Source organism: Hippocampus comes, unplaced genomic scaffold, assembly GCF_001891065.2.
Source record: "Hippocampus comes isolate QL1 unplaced genomic scaffold, H_comes_QL1_v1.1 scaffold114, whole genome shotgun sequence".
NCBI classification, from domain to species: Eukaryota; Metazoa; Chordata; class Actinopteri; order Syngnathiformes; family Syngnathidae; genus Hippocampus; species Hippocampus comes.
This window is the reverse complement of record NW_017806197.1, coordinates 1-15,620: the sequence shown is the minus strand read 5'-3', so window position 1 is coordinate 15,620 and position 15,620 is coordinate 1. Positions and strand designations below refer to the sequence as shown.

At 44.3% G+C, this 15,620-nt stretch overlaps 4 protein-coding genes across 6 annotated transcripts; 2 read left to right on the top strand and 2 right to left on the bottom strand.

Moving 5' to 3' along the window:
- Positions 1-339: 339 nt before the first annotated feature.
- Positions 340-4,702, top strand: scg2b (secretogranin II b). 2 transcript variants are annotated; one of them, XM_019855896.1, is made up of 2 exons: positions 340-532; positions 2,480-4,702. In XM_019855896.1, the coding sequence occupies exons 1-2, from the start codon at positions 509-511 to the stop codon at positions 3,956-3,958; spliced, it is 1,503 nt and encodes a 500-aa protein (XP_019711455.1). In that variant the 5' UTR covers positions 340-508; the 3' UTR covers positions 3,959-4,702. The 2 variants fall into 2 exon arrangements, with proteins under 2 accessions (XP_019711455.1, XP_019711454.1); XM_019855895.1 differs by lacking the exon at positions 340-532 and adding an exon at positions 889-1,285 and having other exon boundaries at positions 2,167-4,702.
- A 432-nt stretch (positions 4,703-5,134) lies between these two features.
- On the bottom strand, positions 5,135-9,833 carry ap1s3b (adaptor related protein complex 1 subunit sigma 3b). Of its 2 annotated transcripts, XM_019855898.1 has the most exons (6): positions 9,678-9,833; positions 8,228-8,406; positions 7,961-8,069; positions 7,353-7,490; positions 5,370-5,428; positions 5,135-5,197 (listed from the first exon to the last, which is right to left on the bottom strand). In XM_019855898.1, the coding sequence occupies exons 1-5, from the start codon at positions 9,678-9,680 to the stop codon at positions 5,384-5,386; spliced, it is 474 nt and encodes a 157-aa protein (XP_019711457.1). In that variant the 5' UTR covers positions 9,681-9,833; the 3' UTR covers positions 5,135-5,197; positions 5,370-5,383. The 2 variants fall into 2 exon arrangements, with proteins under 2 accessions (XP_019711457.1, XP_019711458.1); XM_019855899.1 differs by lacking the exon at positions 5,370-5,428.
- Positions 9,834-10,346: 513 nt separating this feature from the next.
- On the top strand, positions 10,347-13,370 carry LOC109506886 (dehydrogenase/reductase SDR family member 12-like). Its single transcript, XM_019855897.1, has 10 exons — positions 10,347-10,600; positions 11,277-11,410; positions 11,474-11,556; positions 11,881-11,976; positions 12,048-12,129; positions 12,212-12,273; positions 12,379-12,483; positions 12,545-12,635; positions 12,961-13,098; positions 13,176-13,370. Exons 1-10 carry the CDS (start codon positions 10,362-10,364, stop codon positions 13,319-13,321), a joined length of 1,176 nt encoding a protein of 391 aa, XP_019711456.1. The 5' UTR covers positions 10,347-10,361; the 3' UTR covers positions 13,322-13,370.
- LOC109506870 (cullin-3-B-like) lies at positions 13,371-15,616 on the bottom strand (the record flags this gene model as incomplete). The annotated part of the gene is made up of 5 exons (XM_019855880.1): positions 13,371-14,476; positions 14,570-14,715; positions 15,064-15,250; positions 15,335-15,469; positions 15,554-15,616. Coding segments are annotated over 5 exons (663 nt in total), but the record flags the coding sequence as incomplete, so codon positions are not given.
- Between the last annotated feature and the right edge of the window lie 4 nt (positions 15,617-15,620).

The following is a 15,620-nucleotide window of genomic DNA, read 5'->3' as shown; positions in this document are numbered from 1 at the left end:
TTTTCAGTCAACCGAACTAATTGGGTCCAATTTAGAGATGTTGTTTCTTTCATTTGTTTTCAATTGTGTGTGTGTGTATGCAGAGCTTGAGTTTATGTCCATTGAAAATAATATTTACACAAATGTAAGGGCTGTCCTTGGTTTTGTGAGATCGTCAATGAGCCTAATGTGCATGTTTTTGAAATGCAGGAGGAAGTCGGGCTTCAGACTACCTGCAACCCTATTGAGGACAAGCACCGTATAAAATGCATGGATGGAGTTTTCTGCATAGGTGACGTGAGGCTACGTTTGATGACCAGCCTCCATCCTATTTAGGGAAACAAGTGCTCTTTAGGAGCCTGTAGGAGCTCACCATCAATCTTGTCACTCTCCGCATGCGTGGCCCTCATCTGGCAGGCGGCACGCTGCGTCGCCATCTTCTCACCAGTGGGAGTGTCGCAGCTTTGGCCCCGAGTCAACCGGAGGCTGTTTATCACCGTCTGGTTGGCTGATCTCAAGAAAAAGGAGGATGAAGAAGAAGGAGGAGGAGGAGGAAAAGAGGGGGAGGAGGAGGGGGGTGTCTGCCGAACTGCGACAGCGCCTGTGAGTCATGCTGGAGGGTTTAACTCCTTAGCTACCTTAAGATACAGAAGGAAATGTAACTTTGCATAAAGATGATAAAAATGTCCCTAAAATGTTTGGTTGGTACTAATATTGATGAACATTCATCAATGCTTGTTTCTACTCTGCTTCTCTGTGTTATCACGTTCTATCGATCTAAACTATTTCCTTTTATATTCTTTTTTTACTTTACCCTCACGGAGTATCCCATCTGGGGGAATCAATGCAAGATTATTTTTGTTTTCCATTCAAGTCACTGCACCCTAAATGTAAATGTATTTTTAATCCAAAAAGGGGATATATGGCTATTTCTCCTTTGTCTTGCACGCAGTGCCAGTAGAGCCAAGCGTCAGCTCCAATACGCATGCATCCGGAGTCTTTATGGACAATCAATAGCTCTCACCGTGCAACAGACAGCGTTGGGAGGCTATTTTTAATACTGCGAGCTTTTTGGTATGCCATGCCATAAAAACGTGAATCATTTATATGGTTCTTTTTTTTTTTTTTAGGCGGGGCGGGGCCGTCTTTTGCGTGCGTGCGTTTTGCGATGACGCAGTGGTCAGGTGTCCTCTCATATATGCGGAGGAGCTCTCCGACTGCTGCACTCACAACACAACATAAAGCTGCAAGAGGACATGCCCAACACCTCCACTGTTGTCTGATCGGGGTTTTTTTTTTTCCAAAGGTAAGACGCGCATTTCTCTGACTAATTCCACTTACGAAATCGACCCCCAAATAGATTGCATTTAATTAATCAGACTCGTCATACATTTGTTGATATGGATTATTGCAATGAAAACCTCAGACAGCTTGGGATGGGATTGTTTGTTTTTGTTTAGTTTTTTTACGCCGCCGTCCAATTAGACCTCGTCTTTGCTCCTCTCAACGCGAGGAATGAGTCATGCAGAGATTTGATCGAAGATGGCTGGATAGAAACGAACGCTTCCTGTGCAAACGTTTGGATACACAGATAAATGGAAAATAGGAGGATATATTTGGGAGAATTTAACCACTGTGTGATAAGATGATCTTAAGAGGAGGACGACGAACAATGAAAAACATCTATACCATATTCAGGGGTGTTTTTCCCAGTATGTTGGTCTCCTAATTTATCATGGGTGGTGCAAAAAATGTAATTAATTTATGAAATTCCTCCCTATATATATATATATATATATATATATATAGGGATGCATCATGTATCATGAAAAAAAAATCTCAGGAACATCAATTATTTTATGTTCCAGTTGTGTTGGATATGATTACGCGTTCAAATGAAAACGCGGTAGTTGACAAGTGATATTTGGTTAGAAAACAAGAACAAAAGCAATGTGCACAGTAGCAAAATGAAATCAATAGTGCGGTGGAATAGATAGCTTGAAAAATGTCAAACCATAATGAGAGTGGAATTTAAAAAGGGAATAAGAAAATAATTCACATTCTGTTTCAACCAAAACCACAAGAAGAGCAACATATTTAGTATATAATAGACGGATATAATTAATAGTTAGATGGATCGATGGATAGATAGATAGATAACAGTCTGCATTGTTTTTCTGTGTACAGGGGATCACTTGCCTATAATATGCTGCATTTCCACCACAAGTTGCCCACGGGGGCAGCCGTGATCCTGCTCGCCGTCCTCCTCCACGGATGCGGCGTGCAGGCTGCGTCTCTCCCCCGCCACTTCCGTCTCCGAGGCGGCGACGGTGACGAAGGCCAGCCGGCCGGTTCCGACCTGCTCAAAGCTCTGGAGTACATCGAGAACCTGAAGCAGCGTAACGGGGGTCGCCCCGGACCCGCGCCCTCTGACTACGATGAAGTGGACAAGTTCAGAGTGTTGCTTCAGCTGGCCTCCCAGCAACAGCGGCAGAAGCAGGAGGAGGAGGAGGACGAGGCTCCCGCGGAGCGCCAGGACGTCACTGCGGAACAGCTGATGAGATCCCTGCTCAAGTCCCTCCAGGATCAGGCCAAGCTCAGCCCCGCATCGACGCCCCGCAATGACCGCCGCCTACACAGGCATCGCACCAAAGGCGCAGAAACCGTTCAGAGCTCACCAGCCGATTACGCCAACTACCCGAGGCCCCACAAGAAGTACCCGCTGATGTTTGAGGATGAGGAGAATACGGACGCCTCCAAGCGGGCTACAGAGGATCTGGACCAGAAGTACACACCCCAGAGCCTCGCCAACCTCCGCTCCATCTTTGAGGAGCTGGAGAGGATGCCCATGTCTGCAGGGCAGAAGAGAGACGTCTTTGGCGATGAAGACGAGGAGGGTGAAGACGACGCGGCCCCTGGAGAGGAGTGGGTGCCCGTGGAGGAACGAGAGGAGACCGAAGAGATGGTGAACGGGAGCCACGAGGAAGCTGACAGGGCCCTCGGGGATCAGGAGGACGAAGACGGGGAGGAAGTGCAGCGACGTTCGGGTCAGGACCAGGAGGATGCCAACGACGACACCAAGCTGGTCGATTACTACCTCCTTAAAGTTCTGGAGATGACCGATCAGACACAGAAGAGGGACCAGACTGGAGAGCAACGTAAGAGGCTAATCCGTCCCTCCATTGTGGATCCTCGTACGCTGAAGGAGCTTCTGGAGCTGTCGCTGAAGATCCACGTCCCCCCGCAGGACCTCATCGACATGCTGCTGACCGAGGAGCTCCGGAAGCTCCACCGTAACCCGCTGCCCCCTTCGTCTCGCTACACGACCGGGCAAACCCCAAAAGTTCGCTACTTCAGTCGAAGACTGCCCGTGAAGAGCAAAGCCGCTGCCCCCGAGGACATGGACCGAGAGGACTTTTTGGACATCATCGGCGTGGAGACGATCAGTAACGAGTATCCGGTGATGCCCAGACCCATCAAGACGTCCTCGGATAGGATCCCAGCGGGGAGCAACCCCGATCCAAACGCGGGATCGGTCAAAATCCCGCCTCCGGCCGGACGCAGGGAGAATCTGTTCTTGTCCGAGCTCAACAAGATGCCCTTTCGACGTCAGGTTGACGACGGCGACGCCGATGACGACGGCGACGTGGAGGACGAGGTGACCACTTATCTGGCGGCCAAAATCCTGACCGAGTACCCGCCCGATGGCATCGCCAAGCGGGACACCCAGGCGCAGACCAAGGGCCACTTCCCCTATGAGCTGTACGAGAGGGCCGTGAAGGACTACTTGGGCCAGGCGGACTCTGGGCGCAGACCGGTGGCCAAGAGGGAGGCCGAGGAAGAGAAGCACACTGAGGTGCAGAGCAAGGAGGAGGAGGAGGAGGGGATGAGGGCCAAGACCTCCGCCCCGGTTGCAGGCGCCACGTCGGGGGGAGAAGAAGGGGAGGAGCACCGTGACAAAGCCGTGGCTGGAATGTAAACGCTATGATTAGAGTATTTAAACTTTCTGTATGGTGGATGTGATCTAGTTTACAAATTTTATTGTACATACACACGCGCGCGCACGTACACACACACACACACACACACACACACACACACACACACACACACACACTGTACATTTAGTCCCTATTTGCTGCAAGGTCATTATAGAAATATAGTGACATCATAGGAAATGAGACCAACATATTCAAAAGACAGGGTTTGCAACTTTGACTAATCCGAAAATTCTCAACCAGTATCAATATCCAATAAAAAGTCTATAATTGAGTCTTGTGACACTGTTCAAGTTTTGCATTGTGTTTGTCGAAACAGATTAGATTATCTTGAAAAGGAATTGACTTCTGTTAAATTGAAGTATATGTAAACTGTGACAGCCTCTAAAAGATCCCAGCGCTTTCCTAACATTTGAGAATATAATCGAGGTTATTTTCAATTCAAGACGACTGGAATGATCGCTGCCGTGGCTCCGCGCATATTCAGGGTTTGTGAAGTTGTTGTTATCATGATTATGGATCGTTATTTACCAGTCTCAATATCAGCCTGCCTTCCGATCGCTTTCATACCGCAAAGCTCTGCATTGTCAGCCTACCAGTGGTTGTGCTACGTATGCTCATTTTTAAACCATTTTGTACATGCTCAATAATGTGTGATGAAGCACAGATGAATAAAGCATCAGCGGTATTATTTTTCTTCTTGCTGAGTTGTGTTGCTTATTATTTAAAAAAAAAAACCCTCAGAGGAATCTTCACCGTGACTTGATTTATCAAAATACAAATTTAATTAGAAGATATAAAAAAAAAAAAATCACACCCACACGAGCAACAGCTCTTAGAATAACGGCGGCACAATCAATCTGAGATTAAACGGATTACAAAGCGATTCAACACTTCATTCGGCAATGGACTTTTTGCCGTTGGACATGAAATAATTGTGTTAAATAGACTTTTTATTTAAATTATCACACGATTAAATTCCAATACATTAACAACATTTACCACACCTGTAAAATCTTTTTCACCTCTTTCACTTTCAAGCAACTTACAGGACCGAGACAATTTTCTTGGAAATGAAGACTTCTTGCGTCTCAATGTTTCGCAGGATCAAAATGAATCCGGCTTCCGTGTCATCGCTGCATTTCTTTTTTTTTTTTGGTCCTTTGCTTACGTTGCCCCTTGTGTCAAAATGCCGGCTTGCTCATATACTCCTCCATTGTCTAGAAAAGAAGAAAAAGCACACAAGAGAGGATAAATCACCTTCCGAGGGTCTTAATGCTCAATTGTGTGATAGGATGAATATTCAGAGGCACGTGTTTACACATCACCTGGAATTAAAAAGGTGCTGAGAACACCGGACACACAGTCACTAACACAAGCAGAACATCTAACCTGTCTGTCCATATTCAAGGTCCAAACAGCTCCACCTCATACCAATCATTGCTGCCATCCTGAAGCGATAATGATCAAAATCAATGGGAGCCTACGGCTACGGCATCAATTCCAAATTCAAGGTGTTAGTCGAGCCTGACTGAGAAGCAGAACACACCCAAGAAAACCACTTGACCGCACAGAGCGGGAAGGGTCGCCAAACCTACGCCACAGCGCCCCCTCCCACGCAATATCTGTCTCTCGCTCGCGACTAACACTGGCAGGGACAGACAGACAGAAAAAGAGAGATGGCGACAGCGACGCACACGCACAAGTGTTGGGGGGAAAAAAAACAGGCAACACACACGCGCAACAGCAAACAAGAAGCAACGGGAGACCTCAGCAGCACCACCGTTAATCAAACTGGACCATCACACTGACTACTGGAGGCGCTCACATTCGCACGACTACGCTGAAACAACACGTTCCCATGCCGGAGCTCAGTGCAAAACCTTGTAGGAAAGCTACCGCGCAGGAAGATAAACATAAACACAAAAAGTTGGGTCATTGGTGCTTGGGCGATTCATTCTCTGCTGTGACAATGATTGGAGTTTATTATATATGTGTGTGTGTGTGTGTGTGTGTACTGGTGGAATTTCAAGTGGCGCAACACAGTCACGTGATGGGCCCAGGGGCCGCTGTTCATGTTGGACTCTGGACAAATGATACTACCTAAAAGTCAGAGCGGAGAGTTGTAGGGGCTGCAAAATGTTTTCTGTTTCCTGGGAGGAGGGGGGGTAACAGAACATAATCGCGAAGAACTTCATTCATCGATTCCAGCCTCTTTTTAATAATAATAAAAATAAAAAGCTTTCTATAATGGAGTGAATTTTTTTTTTTTTTTTAAATCAACCGTTTTTGCCTTATTTTGGTCCTTCAATTCAATGGGCATTGTGCTTCTCCTTCTGGTGGGTGTACTTTATCCACCAGGGCGCAGTATAATACAGAAATACGAATATGATATACATGGGGGAACTGGTCACAATTGCTCAGAAGGTAATAGTAATATTAGCCATTCTTTAAAGAGGATGAAAAATACATTTTTATATACTGTAATAAGTATTTTAATGTGTGTTCAAATATCCCAAATATGTTTTGTTTGTTTTTTGTTCGTCAGTGACAATGGCATTTTTAGTCTCACGAGTCATTTCAAAGGGAATTGAACAACCAAGAAATCATCTACCCAACACACAGACCCAAACATTTTATTTCATGTTTACAAAAGAGTCAAACTGATGCCACCTGGAGATTACTAGAGAGAGGCCCGTAGACAAAAGCTGGGCATACACTGTGCAAATCAAACCAGTTTGTTGGTCTAGTAGTGTATGCCGAGCTTAACCGAAGCCAGTCCGCAGCAGATTCAAACACGTTCTTCTTAACAAGCCGCAACTGTGTGTGACTGGTGTTGCCGTCACCTTGTACATGTCGGCGGCAATTTTTACATGGACAGCAATATTCCATTCGTGAGCACTGTCAGGAAATAGACTCAATTAGACGCGTTAAAAAAAAAAATAAATAAAAAATCTCAGTCAATATCTCTTTAAGCAGCTATCGGGGTATTAGGCATCAGGTAATTGCTGTCCATGTAAATGCCGCTTAAATGTGCGTCTTAGAGGGTGGGATGAAATAGAGATGTGCAGTAATGTATTGCAATACTTACACTGAGGCAAATGCAGTTTAGTGGTTCAAAATGATGCTAAATAGTTTTGGATAAGTCTCACCTGCTACTCTGATTGAACAGACAGACGGGGGGATTTCTAACAGCTCAAAAATGTGTGACGAGTGACATGGAAGCGGTTGATTAGAAATACCGGCGTTGCATTTGGCTGCCTTCGTGGCTGCTGTTTGTTAATGATTCGCACGTCGCAAATAACAGATGCTCTGCACTCGTGCCACAGTTGCGAGCCACTTTGTGTTGTTGTGCGGTGCGCCGGAGCGTCTCACCTCCTGCAACATGTCTGAGGCTTCGATGGAGCGGTTCACAATCTGCTTGGAGGTTTCCTGGATTTCCCCTCCCATGAGGAACTCGTCCAAGATAAAATAGGCCTTCTCAAAGTTAAAGATTATGTCGAGCTCGCACACCTGGGAGAAAAGGGCCACGGATTATTTCAGATAATCCAAGATAGTGAACACAAAACAACTTTTTCAGGAAAAAAAGGGGCCCCGAGTTAAGCAAAAATGAGATGTTTATCTCATCATTCGTCGTGAAAGATTTTTAGACGGGGCTTGGCGCCATCTTCTGGCATTTTAGGGCATTACAGAGAGAGCACAAAAACATAAATTTTTTTTTTTTTTTTGCAAATAAAGGATAGATTCAGGTGCCCCAAAAAATGCAAATAGGTGAATTTACAAATACCTTACCAAGAATAGGCAGGAAATTGCTGTGCACCAAATATAATAACCCTGAATGAAAATGTTCGTTTTAAAATCACGTGTGTCCAAGAACAGATTATTATTATCCTGATCGTCATTGTTTCTAATAGAAGTGCGTATCATGTCCACACGACTACTGCTGCTTGAATAGTAAGTAAAGAAGGCAAACAAGAAAATACATTGCCAAAGTATCTGTCCAACAGCTCAACGTAGCGATGAATGACCTCCAAAGCAAGCAGCTCATTCTCATGGTTCTCTATAGCCAAGCAGAAGTACAAGCTTGCATATCTAAAAAGGGGGAAAAAGGGACAGAATAAGGTCAGTAAGTCAGTTAGTTAGTCAGGTGACCCATTATGAAGTCAGAGTATGCATCAAAGAGAAGATAAGAAACAGGCACAGTCGCTTTTGCAAGTGGCTGTAAAGAAAGAATGCAAGGGCCCACCCACCTTTTGTAAATAATCTTCAGGTCTTTCCAGTGCAGGAAGTTACAGGTACGCGGTTGCCGTGCCAACACGGCTGTGGTCATGTCCCTGATGATCTTCTTTTTCTCCCGATCAGACATGGGCGTGTACCATTTCTGCAAACGCAACTTGCCCTGGCGACTGAAGAGGAGCAGGAAGCGCATCTGACGACACGGGACACACAGCGAGGACAACGGGGCGGGTGGTTTTGGTCAGAGGGGCAAACGCAGGCCCCGTACCAATAGAGACACAAAAGTAGTTGTACGCCCGTTTACTTGAGGACATTATTAACTAAATTAACCAAGGCATTTTCTGCCAGTGCCATGGCTTATTAAAGAACAACTTGACTGTCCAAACAAACATTTGAATGATAGCAACACCTCCACAGGGACAACCTAATAAAAAGCATAACTGAGGCGTTCGCGTCGTATTAGAATGCTATTTTTTCGTGCTCATTGATGTTATTACCCTGTTTTTGGAATATGTATTTTGGAATGTGTGGTGTGTAGAATAATCAGGAGTTAAGCATGTGTCCTGTAAACAGTAAAAACTATTTATATAGGCCCATTCTAAAGTTTTCTTGGGATGGGGCATCCATTATTTGCCGTTTTTCACCCAAAAATGTTGTCATGTCATCTGTGTCCTTAATGTATCGGCACACGGTGGATGTCCTACCCGAAACAGACTTGTTTGGCTGGTTAAGTAGTATCGGTGTGTAGTATTTGAGCAATTTTATAAGTATGAATACAGGCAGTAGAATATCAGCACATCCCTACTTAATGTATTGTATATTTTTTCACAGTAATCAAATATGCAATGCAAAAACACACACTTATTGAATACTGTGTAATGTATTGAAATTCAGTATGAGAGCAGTATTATGATTTCTACCTTTACCCAATTTGGCTTTTATGTAATATAGTTTTGTTTCTACAACAATCTCGAACTGCAGTGAATCACGACGGTGTGTTTAATAGAGTATTTATTATATTCATCCACATGAGATAGTAAAATGTGTTATTTTATGACTAACATTTTATTGCAACCGTTTATTTAATTTTAAATGTATATCATATGTCAAGTGTGGAGGAGGCAATTAAAAAAAAAAAGAAAAGAAAGCGACAAAAAGATCAGTTTCAGCTGAGAGGCAAATGAAGGAGGACAACACGGCCAAGTGACCAAACCTGTTTTGCTGTTTTATAGTTGGTGTATATTTTTTTCCCCTCCACATTTATTTTTTTAAACACAACAAAAGCTCACTACAAGTAGAAAGCATGGCGTATGTTTATCCCAAAAAAAAATAATTATATCAAATAACCGGATAGAGATGACGTTGTTAGGAGGTTTCTGATGCTAACAACCTGTCAGCGACAACAGGTGCAAACAGGTGATGCTAGCTTTTTATCGTGACTACGCACGCGTGGAGCTCACTTACCATGTTGCCGGCTGGTTAATCAAGGTGTCCCACAAAAGTGAAATATAAAACCGAACCCTCACACGGGGTCAAGATATTCTTTTAAAGCACATAACCTTAACTTAACAGTCCTGTCGTCCACCGTCGACAGCCACAAGTGGAGAAAGTTGCGAAGCTCCGCCTTTCCTCGCGTCCCGACGGGCGGTGCCTGCAGTTTACTTGTGAGTATGCGCACACCTCGAGCACCTTGATTGGCTGATTGAAAGGGGGGTACGCTTGGCCCTAAGCACGAGATTTAAAGAAGTATCACGTGATCTATGTCGCGCTTTGGAACAAATGAGACGTGAAAACAAGCGGGCGTGCTACAGCATAGACAGGGTTAAAATAGTGAACGTTTTTGGCTCAGACTTATACGTCAACTTTATTGCCATATTGGATGTGGCAAATTAGGCTATTTATGTCGTGTACTGAGATTATAGGGTTGGGACAGTGGTACTCAATTATTTTCTGTTACGAACCTCCCACCCCCGAAGAAAAAAAAACATTCACGCAACCCAACGATCCGCTGCAAGTGTAAATACTGTAGTACCATTTGGCTAAAAATGTGTTATAAGTACACCTCTGCATAACATTGGCAACTTACTAACATTAAAGAAAAACAAAAGTTAACTTACAACAAAGAATAATTTGATTAAAATATCAAATATGGCGGACGCACTGACGTACGAGAGCTGCGGAACGCCCCCGATGAGTCTACCTATTTTAGTGTCGACAGAGGGCGCCAGGACGCTACTTCCCCTCCAGCTCCACGTGACACTCGTCTGTAACAGTGGTTGTCCAAAGCAACACGAGCGGCTTCAGGCTTCTGCAAAGTTACCATTTGATGCCATGTCCCTGTACCGAAACACCATCTGGTTTTTAAACGGAATGCACCAATATACAAGGTCAGTCAACTACTTTCATTATTCTTTCTGATGCTAAATAGGTGGGTAATATCACTGATTGTATCTCTCATTCGTGCTAGTGTTCTTCTCTTTGTGTGTATTTCTTTAAGCTAAAGGGTCTGATATAGAGGAATTATGAAAGGCCTGATCACTGAATGGCACCACACAAGCCATCCTTTATGTACCAACACAACTGTCCCATTGACAGTTGTCTTTTCTTGTGTCGTGTTGGCCAACCTTTATCAGGCTGGCACATACTTGACACACAGCAGTAAACAAAAATGTCGCAAAAAGTATACATTTTTATTGAAATAATGACATTGTCTCAGTGTATTCACAAATGTACTCCCTCAGTGCGAAATGTAGCCCTGTTTTGTTGAAGGTAGAAGAGCATTTCACTGTTCTGCCTGTCACTATACGTCGCTGGCATAGATAGCCGAACAAAGTTACATTGTTTCGAGTAAAAATACTTTCGGATCAATCAAGTGAAATTGGATCATTTCCGACGGCACACCTCATGATTTCTCTGGCACAGCGGTTGGGATTCACTGGTGTTGAGGATGACAGCAATCAAACTCTAATGAACGAAAATCTGGACACAGATTTAGATGATTGCCAAACCAATCTGATCCTATTGCTAAGCGTGTGCTCAATATGTCATTTCTGCTTCTTGTAGAAAGGGATATGAAGCAGCTTCTCAGAACTTTGAGCCCCAGGACCTGGATGTTTCAGTTGTGGGAAGGTCTTTTATGGTCACTGGAGCCAATAGCGGAATAGGCAAAGCCACTGCCATGGCTATAGCCAAGAAAGGTACACACCGTTGTGCCATTTCTTTATGTCAAAATTAAATGACACCAACACTTATGCTTGCAGGTGGGAGAGTGCACATGGTCTGTAGAAACAAAGATAAAGCTGAAGAGGCCAAGGGTGATATCATTCATGAATCTGGGAATACTGTAAGTAGTCATTGACATCATGCAACTATCAGCTGTCTGTCCCAGAAAACGTGTGTTGCTCCACGTGTGATATATATATATCAAAATTCGACCTTGGACTCACACCCAAAATCCCCATTCCTGAATCGTAGGAAAACGAGTTCCGATTGGATTTGAGCATTCTGCTTTTAAATCCAGAAAAGTTTTTCTTTTTAGTTTAAAACGACTGACTTTCACTGGAATTCCTGCCCGGAGATATCAGCAAGGTCTGCAAAAGGTGGACTGAAGACCCCTGTATTTTGCAAAGTTGGAGTGAGAGCGTAGTAATCATGGTGTTCATTCCAGGAGGTGTACGTCCATATTGTGGACTTGTCAGAATCACGCAAAGTGTGGGAATTTGCTGAGGCCTTCAAGAAGCAGTATCCATCTTTACATGTCTTGGTATGGACTGTACAACAACGAATTTGCATATTTTCGTAGAAGCTAACACTGAATTTTATTATCTTCAACAGATAAACAACGCGGGCTGCATGATCCACAAGAGAGAGGTGAATACTGAAGCCCTGGAGAAGAACTTTGCTATCAATACAATGGGTAGAGAAAACCTCATGTACTGTACACATCCAGGATGTATGAGATCATCTGAGTGATATCTGCCCTTTGTCCATCACATTAGGCATGTACCTTCTCACTGAAAGTCTCATACCACTTCTACAAAAGAGCCGGGAACCGAGGGTGGTATGAACCAGCACACGATCCAGTGGATTGCACAGTGCCACTTTTGTGCACGCCGTTAGCCGTGCCTGTTGTTCAAGGCTCTCAGCACAACTATGCTTCTGTTAGATCACCGTGTCGTCAGGGGGGATGTTGGTCCAGAAGCTCCAGATTGATGACTTACAGTCAGAGAAAGGATACTTTGATGGTCTCATGGTGTACGCCCAGAACAAGGTTAGGAGGGGGGGGACGATGCTGCCTCTTTGAAGGATAAATAATTTGTTGTTCTTCTCAGAGACAGCAGGTGGTGCTGACGGAACAGTGGGCCAAGGAGTACCCTGACATCCACTTCTCTGTGATGCACCCCGGCTGGGTAGATACACCAGGTACTGTCAAAGATATATATTTGTACTAAATCATTTTCTAACCCAGCCGGTGAAATTGTGTTACGGTAATTATATCAGAGCGATTTGATTGGATGATGAGGAAGTGTCATGACATGACATCGTTGCTTGCGAATGAAGTCAACTTTTGATTCCTTGCCTCAATATCTTGGACCAATAATTCGGCACTAACGTGTTGAGAAAAGTTAACCGTACGTTTTGCTGTTTGAGATCAAGTCTGTTGAGTCTCGACACAATACAAACGAGCAGATCAATAACACAAATAGTACACTGCATGTTCTCAATGTGACCTTTTCCTTTTCCGCAGCCGTGTCCCAATCAATGCCGCAGTTCCACAGTATGATGGCGCAGAGGCTGCGCAGTCCAGAGCAAGGAGCCGACACCGTGGTCTGGTTGGCCTTATCCAGGGCTGCTGGCGGAACCCGCAGCGGGAAGTTCTTTCAAGGTGGCAGCAACGCTCGCTGGAAGGTGTCCTCTTTTCCTTTTCGTCACATTATAAAAAGTTCACGGTCTGTGCCGCAGATCGGAAGGCCGTCCCAACCCACCTGCCTCTTGCTTGGACTCGCAGTTCTACAGTGGAGGTTCTGACTTTCATCTCTCAGCTGGAGATGCTGGCCAAAGCTGTGCAGGCAAAGCCGACTGAAGTGCTGAGGGATCAAGTAGTATAAATCTTGACCATTCAAACCAATTAAATCAAGTAACGCGGAGCGAGATGCATTTTGGTGTGGCTTATTTAAAGTACGAGAGTATTTTGAAGACTCATTCCACCAGGGCACAAAGACGCAGACATCATACCCATACTGTACAGATTTCATCTTAGAACTAGAATAGCTGCAGACATAGACTTTTGGTACAAAAATGTCTGCATTGAGTAAAAAAAAAAAAATATATCAAGATTTTCAAAGCTATGACTCAACTTGTTTTTGCTTATGTCCTCGGGCTTAAAATCAACACATGTTGAGTCCTAAAGGGAAAAACACAATTTTGGGTCGACAGTTTAGATTTTGGGACCATCGTGGAATTTTGTGTGCCCCGCATTTCATTTAGCACATTTGAATGCACGTGTCTCCATTTGAATGAATGATCTTTTCTACTAAATAGGAAATTTAGAGTCGTCATTTGGTGGTAAATTTGGGTGGGAGGAAATCAATATACCTGGAGAAAATGCAAGAGAACAAACTCCACACAGAAAGGTACGAACAAAGACAAGCCACGTTTACAAAGAAATGCTAAAATGTGGATCAAAGTATCAAATACCATATTATATTTTAATAATTCTTCCAATGAAATAAAAAAAGAACTCCCAGGAGAACAACTATCAAACATTTTCCTTAATAAAGCTTTTTTTTTAAATTCTCAATGTAGAAATACAATGATAGAAAATGAAAATGGCTTCAGCGTATTCCAGTTATGAGTAATTGAGCCATCATACGCTTTATTTCTGTTTTTTTTTTTATAACAATCTACATTTTAAAAATACTTTCTAGACAGTATTGAAACAACAAAAATAAGGTGCAGATTCACATTTTCACATCGGGTTGGTTCGTCTCATCTCCGCAGGGGGGTTGCAAAAATAAAAGTAGCTCCCTTCATCGCAGGAAAACACGTTCTGAGGATGTGATGATGGATTTTCCGTGCAGATCTCTTTCCCATTTGCGTACGTCCATCCTCCCCCACTGCACAGCCCCCTTCTATGCGATGTAAGTGTACATATTACGGTCCTCTGGAGTCCTTGCCAAGTATTCCCTTTCTATAAGTCCCTCGATGCGCTTTTTGATGACCACGGGGCTGGGGAGGAAGCGCGCCTGCAGCTGCTGAGTCACCTGAGCACATCCAAGTGACACTGTGTCAAATGGCGGCGATTTGAGCTGTCAACACCAGGAGACAAAAAAAAAAAAAATTAAAATAATACTCACCTCGGCCACCAGGACATTGTGCTGAATCTTCTTCCTGGACTTCATGATGCGTACGATGGCGGCTTCGATCATAACCTTCCGGTCGTCATCCACTTTCTGCTGTGTCTCTTTCCTCTCCGGGTCAGACTCCCCTTGTTTGGCAGCGACTAGGGAGCACACAGGGTACAAGTTGATGAGTTGTCTGCTTCAATGTTAGGATGGACCCATGTTTCAATTCAAAATAAATGAAATTACAATCGTGAAAGTAAATGTATTCATTAAATGATTAAGTGACAATGGTTAAAGCAAATCGGTGAGCATACTGGTCCTACGCCGGTGACGTAAACCGCCAGCAACCGGTAGCGTCATAAACCCGAGTCTCCCTCCGATTTATTTCTGGAGTAGTTTTCCAAACCCCACCCTAAACCAGTTCCGCGACCCATTTCGGGGTCTCGACCCACCAGTTGAGAATCACCGGTCCAAACGGCTGCGACTGTGTCTTGTCATGCACACACCTGTCTGTATTTTGACTCTGTGCACTTTGGCAGTAAACTGGTCATTGACTGTAAACAAATGTCCGTTTTCAATCTCCTTGGACTTTGGTTCTTTGGTGAGAACTCTCTGCGTGGGCTTCCCACAGGCTAAAGACTGCAACGCCCGCACCAACTCCCATCTGGGAATGTCTGTCTCGTTCTGGATCTCCTTTAAAAAAAAAAAAAAAGCATTTCATTTATGGCTTGAAAGTCTTAATCGGAGGTATGGGATGAAGCTTTAGATGCAACCAACCTCAAAAGTGCAGCATTCTCTGTGGTTGAAGAGCATGAGGATGGTCATCTGGAAGGTGGACACCTGCAGAATGGTCTTACGGGAGTTTGAGCCGCTCATTTGGGCACCTCCCAAGCTGGCTTCGGAACCATCATCCTGGATACGAGTTACAAAACCATTTTCATACCTCCTCCCAAGAAAAGCCCTCCAACAACCTGCAAAGTTGCATTGGACGCTCACTTTTTTCAAAGCACCGTAGAAGGTAGCAATTAGGTCTGCCCCGCCCATGTGATGCTGTAGCGTGAGC